The sequence below is a fragment of the Schistocerca americana genome, chromosome 6, assembly GCF_021461395.2.
Source record: "Schistocerca americana isolate TAMUIC-IGC-003095 chromosome 6, iqSchAmer2.1, whole genome shotgun sequence".
NCBI lineage: Eukaryota > Metazoa > Arthropoda > Insecta > Orthoptera > Acrididae > Schistocerca > Schistocerca americana.
This window is the reverse complement of record NC_060124.1, coordinates 487,852,194-487,864,343: the sequence shown is the minus strand read 5'-3', so window position 1 is coordinate 487,864,343 and position 12,150 is coordinate 487,852,194. Positions and strand designations below refer to the sequence as shown.

Genomic DNA, 12,150 nt, shown 5'->3' with positions numbered 1-12,150 from the left:
AGTGGCATAATGCAAATTCACCCAAGAAAAAAACATTCAAAACCACACCTTCTGCTGTAAAAGTTATGGCTACAGTGTTTTTCGATTCCGAAGGACTCTTGCTTGTGGACATTATGCCAAGTGGAACCACCAAAAATTCTGATGCATATGTGGCGACACTAAAGCAACTTCAAGCTCGACTGAGTCGTGTTCGACCACATCGGCAAAAGCAGGATGTTTTGCTGTTGCACGACAATGCGCGGCCACATTGTCAGTCAAAAAACCGTGGAAGCGATCACAAAACTCGGATGGACAACACTGAAACACCCGCCTTACACTCCTGACCTGGCTCCATGCGAATATCATCTCTTTGGTAAACTGAAAGACTCTACATCCATTTTCCGCAAACCATCTGACGGTGTGTGGCGGAGGGTACCTTGAGTACCTCTATCGGTTCTCCCTTCTATTCCAGTCTCGTATTGTTCGTGGAAAGAAGGATTGTCGGTATGCCTCTGTGTGGGCTCTAATCTCTCTGATATTATCCTCATGGTCTCTCCGCGGGATATACGTAGGAGGGAGCAATATACTGCTTGACTCCTCGGTGAAAGTATGTTCTCGAAACTTCAACAAAAGCCCGTACCGAGCTACTGAGCGTCTCTCCTGCAATCAGCTCCGTAACGCTTTCGCGATTACTAAATGATCCTGTAACGAAGCGCGCTGCTCTCCGTTGCATCTTCTCTATCTCTTCTATCAACCCTATCAGGTACGGATCCCACACTGCTGAGCAGTATTCAAGCAATGGGCAAACAAGTGTACTGTAACCTACTTCCTTTTGTTTTCGGAATGCATTTCCTTAGGATTCTTCCAATGAATCTCAGTCAGGCATCTGCTTTAGTGACGCTCAACTTTATATGATCATTCCATTTCAAATCACTCCTAATGCGTACTCCCAGATAATTTATGGAGTTAACTGTTTCCAGTTGGTGACCTACTATATTGTAGCTAAATGATAAAGGATCTTTCTTTCTATGTATTGGCAGCACATTACACTTGTCTACATTGAGATTTAATTGCCATTCCCTGTACCAGGCGTCAATTCGCTGCTCTCTTCGTGGAACAAGGTTTGAAGATGATGACTCCCTTGTGCACCCTGCCGAACAGTGGCTCCAACAGGTTGGTCCAGAATTTTACCTTGCGGGTATACAGGCTCTGGTTCGAAGAAGGCGTAAGGCAGTTGAGAGGGATGGAAATTATGTGGAGAAATGAAAATATTGTTCCTAAAGGATGCATCTACAGACTGTAAAACTTTCAAACATGTAGAATAAAAGATGGACTTAAAAAATAGTGTGCATTTCTTTTGGAGTGACCGTCGTACAATTAATTGCTAAAAATACAGCCCTTTAAATGTTGAGTGTCAGCTGTTAAAGATGTTGAGTGACACGGTTTACTCGTAACATACTGGGATTCAGCATACCAAGAAGCTCAAAAATAAACCACTTTTACTGAACAAACGTTAGTTTCCATATTGGCCGGAGTAGCATGATGATCGCATCGGCACTGCCGTGCGCCCTGTAAAGCCGTGGCGGAGCGGCGGACCTACCTGTGGACAACGCGCTTGCTGTGGATGTAGGAGACGACGTCAACCAGCTGCCCGAACCAGTGGCGGCTGCGCACCTCGTCGATGTGTCCGTCCTTCTGGATCACGTCCAGCAGACTGCCGTTCGGCGCGAACTCCATCACGATGTAGATCCTGCAGGTACCAGAGTTCTCATGACGACATCTTGCACTAGCGTCCACAAGGCGCACTAAATCCAAGCGAGGTGGCGCAGTTTGTGAGACAACGCACTCAGTAAGTTTTAGTTTGGCTCCCTTCCAAAAATGGAATATCGTTTCGTATAGCAGGACATGTAAGTCATGCTGTGTGCATAGTAGTAATCGTAGTACCGGTGTTAGAAGTGATATTCAACGATAGATCACTGGTCATTTATTGCTATTAAAATATGAGAACAGCAAAAATAATGTAATTCACATTCAAGGTGATTCAGTGACGATATCACAAACTTTCATGAATGATGTAGACCGCCCCCGGTAGCTGAATAGTGAGCGTGGCGGATTGTCAATCCTATGGGCCCAGGTTCGATTCCCTGCTGGATCGGGGAATTTTCTCCGCGCAGGGACTGCGTGTTGTGTTGTCCTCATCTTAATCCTATCACCCTCATCGACTGCAGGTCGCCGAAGTGGCGTCAAGTTGAAAGACCGGCACCCGCCGAACGGTCTTCCCGACGGGGTGCCCTAGCCATACGATTAAATAAATAAATGGATGATGGAGGAGGGCAAATGTATCAGTTTCAGGTTAGGGGTTTTAGACCGGCAACAAACGAATAAGCGAAAATTGGTCTGAGCTCATGAACCATCGACCAAGCCGCCGATTTGGTGGTTTGCGTGCCTCAGTGATACCGATAGCCGCACCGTAGATGCAACCGCTACGGAGTGTATCTTTTGAGAGACCTGACAAACGTGTGGTATCTGAAGAGGGTTCAAATGGTTCTGAGCACTAAAGGACTTAACATCTGAGGTCATCAGTCCCCTAGAACTTAGAACTACTTAAACCTAACTAACCTAAGGACAACACACACATCCATGCCCCAGGTAGGATTCGAACCTGCGACCGTAGCAGTCGCGCGGTTCCGGACTGAAGCGCCTAGAACCGCTCGGCCACCACGGCGGGCTATCTGAAAAGGGCAACAACCTGTTCAGTAGTTGCAGAAGTAACAGTCCGGATGGTTGACTGATCTGGCCTTGGAACATCAACCAAAACGGGCTTGCTGTGCTGGTACTTCGAACGGCTGAAAGTAAGGGGAAACTAGGTTCGTAACTTTTCACGAGGGCATGTAGCTCTACTGTACGGTTAAATGATGATGGCATCCTCTTGGGCCGGCCTGTGTGGCCGAGCGGTCCTAGGCGCTTCAATCTGGAACCGCGCGACCGCTTCGGTCGCAGGTTCGAATCCTGCCTCGGGCATGGATGTGTGTTATTTCCTTAGGTTAGTTAGGTTTAAGTAGTTCTAAGCTCTAGGGGACTGATGACCTCAGATGCTAAGTCCCCTAGTGCTCAGAGTCATTTGAATCGGCTGAAGCATCCTCGTGGGTAAAACATTCCGGAGGTAAACTAGGCCCCCATTCGGATCTCCGGGCGGGGACTCCTCAGAAGGAAGTAGTCGTCAATGGTGCTACAGAATAATGCTGAAGATTAGATGGGAGGATCAGGAAACTAATGAGGAAATACTGAATGGAACTGGGAAGTCAAGAAATTTGTGACGCTCCTTGACTAAAGAAGGGACTGGTTGATAGCACACATTCTGGGACAGCAAGGAAACACCGATTTAGTATTGTAGGAAAGTGTGTGTGTATGTGGAGGGGGGGGGGGAGGGGGGGGGGAGATGCAAATCGTAGAGGGAGACCAAGAGACGAATACAGTAAGCAGATTTACAAGTATGTAGATTGCAGTAGTTATTCGAAGACGAAGAGGCTTGTGCATGATAGAGTAGCATGGAGAGCTGCATTAAGCCAGTCTTTGAACCGAAGACTACAACAACAACCTCTTACAGTCGAATACATGTACGGGCACTGTTGCTGCTGAGGTTGTAAGGTAGGCAACTTTTAAAGGTGGTAATATGGGTCAAAACAAGTAAAATGTCTAATAAACATGGACTCTATAATCCATACCTAAGAGCTATGAGCTCGTGTTTATCTTCGCTACAGTGAAACACAACTCTTCTACTGGACGAGTGCTCATATCTTTTAAGGTATGGATTTCAGAGCTCATGTTTACTATAGATTTTTTCCTTGTTTTGGTCCATGTTACCAATTCTGAAAGCTGCTTACCTTCAACCATAGGAATAACAGTACCGGTACACTTATCCACTGTCAGAGGTCACCAGAACGAATTTCGCTTATAATTTTCGTCTCAGTGATTTCTGCACCAGAGTCCCTTATCTCAAATTGATGCATTTCCTCTTTTCCATCATACCTCGAAGTTATTAACATCATCACGTATTCACCCTGGATACAGGCTTTTACATACTTACAAGTCTAGTCTGACAACGATGGAACAGGCCTTATACATTACAGTAGGAACTACCCCGGTATTTGCCTGAATTAATTTAGGGAAACCAAGGAAAATCTAAATCAGGATAACGGTATGAAGACTGGAACCCCCACTCTCCCTAAAGCAAGGCCAGTCTGTTGAAAACAGTGTTTCCTCATTCGGTTTATCCATGGTGTACAATAATGTTTTACAAATGCCTTATTTAACATGTAAAAGACTAGCGCTACACTGTTCATTCCTTTCTCACTCCCAGTCACTGCAGACACTATACACAATTGTTTCATAATGTAACACTACACGCGCTTAGTATCATGCATTGCACAAATTTGAGAAAAGGAAAAATGGAGGAAAAGACTTAAAGTGAAAGCGGTTTGTGAAATGGTATATGTTTTAGTATCGTTATTATTTCTTATTTGTTTTCCATTTTTTTACCATACTCTTACAGTGTCTTACCTAAGTAATCCATCACAGTACAGAATGTGTTGCCTAACTATTATATTTTACTTCCTTTTTAAGTAAGTTCTTTTTGGTAATCTTTTTAGTCTCCGTGGGCAATTTATTATACAGTTTTATTCCTTGGCAAAAAATGCTGTTTTTAACGTTATGTTAATTCTTTTTGGCCAAACGTAATAACTTCAGTCTAGACCTTTTTCCCTGACAGGAACAGAGCTGTTTGTGCAGCAAAATCCTAACAAAAGCATCCACTGCCTAAAGAGCATCTCAAGCAGTCTAAAAAATTCTGAAATAATCACTCATAAAATAGAACCAAATGATGCATATACTACATGTCACATAGGATATAGAACAACAACTATCAGAAAAAGTAACATGAGACGTTTCAAAGACTTAACAATTCTTCTTCAAAACATTCAATCAATAAAAAATAAACAACGGTAGTTTGAAGTAGAGTTTGAACGTCTGAACTGCACGTAATTTGTGTCAGTGACAAACGGTGTAGATGCGCAGAAATCCAACATATAGTATTATCGTTGTACGATAAGACAGACTCTTACTGTAGGACTACTTCAAAACTGGAGGACCATGCGTTTTTATCAGAAGAGGAACACAGTTTAAATGAAGATGTGACCTTAGTGAAGACAAATTCTTTGAAATACCAGCCATTCAATTCACGGGGCTTGACCTCACAAAGAAACAAATCATTTTGTGTCTGCATCGACCACTCAGTGACAATGTGCACCTTTTTTTCCGTAAATTAACAGAAGTCCTAAATAAACTCTCAAGTACAAAAGTTAACGTAATTCCATGTAGATACATGAACATAAACAGAAATATCACAAATGAAACTAACAGGAGCCTTACAAATATCCTTCAGAGTTATGGTTCAAATGGTTCAAATGGCTCTGAGCACTATGGGACTTAACTTCTGAGGTCATCAGTCCCCTATAACTGAGAACTACTTAAACCGAACTAACCTAAGGACATCACATACATCCATGCCCGAGGCAGGATTCGAACCTGCAACCGTAGCGATCGCGCGGTTCCAGACTGTAGCGCCTAGAACCACTCGGCCACGCCGGCCGGCCAGAGTTATGGACTGTCCCTGTTGGTCACTAGTGCAACAAGTGTTATTACAGTCACTGCATCATTAGTCGACCTTGTTGCTACAAATGTGTGGGATAGTTATATGAAGATGGTATCTGTTCTTTCGGAAATGTCCGAAAGAATGGATACCATCTTCATATACGGTTAAGGCTAACCGGCCATTGACCTTCTTCTTCTGTGCTGGATGCACACGCATTGCCCGAACTCTTACGGGACTCGGTAAAATTGTCTGCCGCGAGTAATGAGTGTAATGAGCAGGGGGACTACGAATGTAGTGTGTGGGCATTAAGTTGGGAATGTCGATGAAACGTGGAGCGTACATTGGATAAATTCCTGCAGTCGCACTATCCTCTGTGCCCTCGGTGGCTCAGATGGATAGAGCGTCTGCCATGTAACCAGGAGGTCCCGGGTTCGAGTCCCAGTCGGGGCACACAATTTCAGCTGTCCCCGTTGATGTATATCAACGCTTGTCGACAGCTTATGGCCTTGATTTCATTATCATTTCATGGGATAATTAAGATGTATATGTAAAAGCTCTTAGGTTACCAGGCCATTTCTGCCAAAAAAATAACAGTGGAATCAGGTATGGGAAAAAGCCTAAGAAAGATATTTATCAGAAATCAAAACACAAAATTTTTCAAGATAATCAGCAAACAAAAGTTGGGATGAAATGTAGAGAGACATCAATGTACTTGCAAAATTCTCTAAATTTTCAACATTATTTAAATTAACTTTGAAAAGTTATTTCCAGAAGTACCCACATTAGTGTCAAGGTCTCAAAAAAACAAATGGGTAACATCTGATGTTAATAAGTCGTCCTAAATTCATAAGTACGTCAGTTACATGCAAAAAAAAGTCATAAAGAACAAGAGTTTTTAAATTTCTATCATAGGTAGAAAATATTTATAGGAAGGTGCTGATCGCTCCAAGAAAAATCACTTAATGACAAAATACTATAGGATGCAGGGAATAAAAGCAAAACATTGTGGTAAATCAGTAAAAGGAAACAGGGAGAGATAAAAAAGACATAATAGCATAATGGAGGGCAGACAAAGTAATAAATGATCCACACCACCTTGCAAACTATATGAATGAGAATTTTCAAGTATAGCAGAGAAATTACAACAAAAAATTCCCAGAAAAAAAATATCATACGTAAATATTTATGCAATAAGTACAATGATGTTACTACTGACCACAGAGCATGTCAGCAAAACTGTAAAAAATGTAAAAAATAAAACTCAGTAGGTTAAATGAGTTATCAATTTCCGTACCAAAGCAATACACACAGAGCATACAAGCGCCCATAGGAAAGATAATAAATGAATCATTCACATAGGGACATTTCTAAAATATTTTAAAGACGCAAGTGGACTGGTAAGGTAAGGAATGAGGAGGTTCTGTGCAGAATCGGAGAGGAAAGGAATAGGTGGAAAACACTGATAAGGGGAAGGGATAGGATGATAGGACATCTGTTAAGACATGAGGGAATGACTTCCATGGTACCAGAGGTAGCTGTAGAGGGCAAAAACTGTAGCGGAAGACAGAGACTGGAATACATCCAGCAAATAATTGAAGACGTAGGTTGCAAGTCCTACTCTGAGATGAAGAGTTTAGCACAGGAAAGGAATTCGTGGCGGGCTGCATCAAACCAGTCAGAAGACTGATGACTAAAAAAAAAAGAGCTGTACTTCTGCTAAACAGCGATAATGCAGAAGACTCTGAAAACTACCAGCCCAAAACAGTTGCAGCCATTTCAAGCATAATCGAATCATATATGAAGTACAGATTACTGTATTACTTGAATAAACGCAACATTGTATGTTCAAATGGCTCTGAGCACTATGCGACTTAACTTCTGAAGTCATCAGTCGCCTAGAACTTAGAACTAATTAAACCTAACTAACCTAAGGACATCACACACATCCATTCCCGAGGCAGGATTCCAACCTGCGACCGTAGCGGTCGCTCGGCTCCAGACTGTAGCGCCTAGTACCGCACGGCCACTCCAGCCAGCCAACATTTTGTGTGAATTGCAATTTTATTTCCGAAGTGGTGAAGTACAGAATCATCCGTAGTGGGATTAAAAAAAGTAGTACTTGATGCTGTGACAGAGATAAATGTGTCACAGGCATATTTTAGGTCTTTCTAAGGCTTTTGTTACTATTGACCAAAAGATTCTACTATATGCATTATAAGCATTAGGAATGAAATGCATGGATAATGACTGGTTCCTATCAAACCTAACGCATAGAGCACAAAGGGTAGAGATAGCATCTACATCAAGTAAGTCTAAACCCACACTAAAACACTTATCAGAACCAAAATATCTTAAAACATGAGTTCCCCAGGGTAGCATATTAGGTCCCACTACTGTTCCTAAATATAACAATGATTTTTCCATTAGTGTTAATCATGGGTAAAAATTTGTGTTTGATGATGACAGTAATATTATAGTCATTGAGATTCTCAGTTGAAGTGATGTGAGATACGTGCAAAGAGAATGTCGTCAGCAAGTTGTGCCCTTAACGTCCTGTCATCAACATGTACCAGCCAATGATATTTAGTTACATACTAATTATATGCACACTCAATTCTTAGCTATGGAATTCCTTTCTGGGGAAAGGACACTGAACATGACCCATTAACAGCACAATCTGACTACTATTGTGTGTGTGTGTGTGTGGTTTTAGTTTTTCGGGCGCTAAACAGCGTGGTCATCAGCGCCCAAACGCATAGAAACAGGAACACATGCAGTGAAGGGACGAAGACGGACAGCGAACAAGGAGAACGGCTAAAAGACACAGACCTGACGCAGTTACAAATCCTCACATACAGAGGCAAAACAAGAGGAGAAGAAACGCACTAAAAAAGGAAAGGAAACACAAGGAAAAGAGAACAGAAATCGAAGTGAAACAAGTAGGTAATCGTGACTGGCGGACCTCTTACGTAAAACCTGGGTGAGCCAGTCACCCAGCAGCACATTAAATTCCACTCCCTAAAATCTGAGGCAACAAGTTGGACAGGACACAAAACCGTAAGACCTTAAACACAGTCGTTGCGTCGTCTTGCAAAATAGAGGGCAAATCCGGTGGCAGGGAAACCACCGCCCTCTGGTCAGAGAATAAAGGACAGTCAAGTAATATGTGGCGGACAGTAATCTGGACGCCACAAGCACTGCAGATTGAGGGGGGGGGGGGGGGGGGGGGGGGAGGTCCTCCCGCCGGAGTAAAAAACCATGCGTTAAGGGACTGTGCCCGAAGCGGAGGCGAGTGAGGAGAACCTCATCCCGCCTGCATGACTGGTAGGACGTACGCCATGGCCGCGAGGTGGCCTTGACCAGACGCAGCTTATTTTCACCGACTGCCAGCCACTCCTCTTCCCATTGACGCAAAACACGAAAACGCAATAGGGAGGTAACAGCATATAGGGGGCCGGCACATTCAACAACGTGAGGGAGAGAACATGCATCTTTGGCAGCCATATCCACCAGTTCGTTTCCCCTAATACCCACGTGTCCCGGCACCCAGCAGAAAGAAACCTCCTTCCCCTGCCGTTGTAGGGGGAGTAGGGCATCATGGATGTTCTGGACGACCGTATCCGCTGGGTACAAGTGTTGCACGGTCTGAAGGGCACTCAGGGAGTCAGAACAGATGAGAAACTAAAGACTGGGAACACATCTCATCTGCTCCAATGCCCGCAAGGTCGCAAACAATTCGGTATCAAAGATGGTAAACGCCGCAGGAAGCCGTAACTTGACGACTCGATCAGGGAAAAGAGCAGCACAACCAACAGAAAATGGTTCAAATGGCTCTGAGCACTATGGGACTTGACATCTATGGTCATCAGTCCCCTAGAACTTAGAACTACTTAAACCTAACTAACCGAAGGACAGCACACAACACCCAGCCATCACGAGGCAGAGAAAATCCCTGACCCCGCCGGGAATCGAACCCGGGAACCCTGGCGTGCGAAGCGAGAACGCTACCGCACGACCACGAGATGCGGGCACACAACCAACAGAGTCCCCCTGTTTAGAGCCATCCGTAAATACTGGTACATGGTCGGGATGCTGGTTTAAAATATCGTAAAATAAGGAGGTAAAAACAAACGCAGGAGTGCAGCTCCTCCGGTATTCTGACAAGTCTAAAAGGACGCTGGGCCTCTGGAGCAACCATGGAGGCAGGCGGGTAAAACCCTGGAGTTGGGGTGCCACACGCTCCACACCAAGGGACTCAAGCAAATGCTTGGCACGAATCCCAAATGGTCTCGTTGCCCTGGGACGACTGGAAAAAGAGACGTTCCATAGGGTCAAGTTTCGGAGATGGTAAACTTTACGCAAAGGGAGGAGTTTACTTGAAAGAAACACAGACGAGATTTACGTTAAAACATAGACTAAAGCCCTCGTATTAGAGTGACTCAAAGTGTAATAAGTTGTCTGCCATAGACCCAGTTTATGGAAGACAAAAACGTTTGTCACATTTGGCCACTTAAAAACTGAGAGATTGTCTGGTGGAAGCAAAAGTTCTCGATGACGCCTTCTCTACCGCTCACATTTACATCGCCTTACAGATGAAAATATAAATACTTTTTTATGAAGTAAATCTTAATGATTCGCATGTGGAGACACGGTACACACGGTGAAATTCGCGAATAACGGTTATAATGTTTGAGTAAGCAATGTGCATAAAATTACTCCTTATATATCGGGTTAAACTAACAGACCATCAGAACATCGTCGTACAAATATAATCAGAAAGAAAGTTACACGATTCTGAAGTATGATCTTACGAGTGAGAGAGAGAGAGAGAGAGAGAGCGAGAGAGAGAGAGAGATTGCTTCCGAGTCACTTGAATTTATGGATGGTTGACTAAGAAACAGATACCGCTCACTTCGTGTTAACATGTGGTCGGAAACGAGAACAAAGGCTTAACACTGTAACACTGTAACATAACTGCAAAGTTCACTTCATACTGAGGCTGAGACGAGAACAAAGGCTTAACACTGTGACATTTCTGGGTTTAGAAGACCTAAAATCCAACTCCAAAGTTCAGTTCATACGGAGGCTGAGATCACAGTAGCCGATGAATGACTTGAAAGACAGAGTGAGAGCAAATAACAGGTGGTATAGTGGACACGAGTCCCATGAGAAACTGCACCAGTTAGCAGGACGACGAACTTGTTGGCAATTACTACAGCAGCCAGGTGCCAAATCTCTAATTTTCATTTACTTATATCTTAAAAGTATAATTCAGATCTTATTGACTACCGTGCTAAATACCAGCTCTCAATATAAGCTATCATCCAAGCAGTTCAGGTGACAATTTAATAACAACTTCCATTAACTTTATTAGAACAACGATATTCAGAAGAAGTACTTTGTGCATCTTCGGCTCTCACCAAAAGTACACGCCGTGTGAAGTGATTCATGCCGACTACCAGCCGCGCACGAGAAATTGTATGGTACAGTTCGTGTTACGCACGATTAAAATCTGAGTTACATGGCGTATAGCATCATCTTAAATAATCACGAATATGTCTGCAAAGCAGAGAATAACAGAGTAGGTGATGTGTAAGTTACTTCGCGAATGTGATTTCTCCAATTTACTGAACGTACAAGTATTACAAGTGCTGCTATTAATTTTAACTGTGAAACACGTGACTTTATGAGCGCATATTTGTAAAAATGTTATCAGCAGATTGAGGTTTTGTCAGCTGTGGTAATTATACGTGTTGTGATAAAAATATACGGCGAATGAGTCTTTTTAGCAGCAACTGCTGAGGCTACAGCCATTTGATTTAATTTATCCGATAGCGTGATCCGCTGAGACAGGCAACTTCAAATGCGACACTTTCTGACTTTTCAGTCAGCGTCCAGAGACGCTAGAGTGAGGTTGAGTTTAAAGTGTCTGTCGCGCTTCATAAATTTCGAACGAAGTATGAACATTAAATTCTGTTTCAAGCTGCACAAAGAAACTCATAAAATGTTGAAATTGGTGTTTGATCATAATGTTGTAATTTCAGTACTGGTCAGAGAGGATTTAAAAGCGGAAATGAGTCGGTAGAAGACGAGCAACTTTCCAGACTTCCATTAACCATTGAAAACAGAAGGAAACGTGCAAAAAGTGACAAAAACTGTTCATTCAAACAGGCTGGTAACTATTCGGGAGCATACCGAAGAACTTAGAATCTCATAATGGTCCATGCAAAGTATTTTAACCGATAATTTGCAAACGAGATGAGTGAGTGCAAAATTTGTTCCCAGGCTTTTAAGTGATGAAGAGAAGGAAACTCGTGTGTCAGCTGGTACGGTTCGTCTTCATTCAGATCGTGACTTCATGTCCAAATTTGTAACTGGAGATATAGCTTGTGGCTATGGGGATGACAATGAGACGAAAATTCAGAGTTTCCAGTGCAAAACCAGTGAAACTCCTCGCCCTAAAAAAGGCACTTCAGTCAAAATCGAATTCGATATTGAGGATGTAGTGCTATCAGAGTTCG

The 12,150-nt window shown here is 43.1% G+C and overlaps 1 protein-coding gene across 1 annotated transcript in view; it reads right to left on the bottom strand.

Annotated features, from left to right (window-relative positions):
• LOC124620240 (MAP/microtubule affinity-regulating kinase 3-like) overlaps positions 1 to 12,150 on the bottom strand; it is a 256,035-nt gene that overhangs the window by 29,617 nt on the left and 214,268 nt on the right. Inside the window, exon 5 of the mRNA XM_047146908.1 lies at positions 1,580 to 1,729. Coding sequence (XP_047002864.1) covers positions 1,580 to 1,729 — 150 coding nt within the window. The remainder of the gene's footprint in view (positions 1 to 1,579; positions 1,730 to 12,150) is intronic.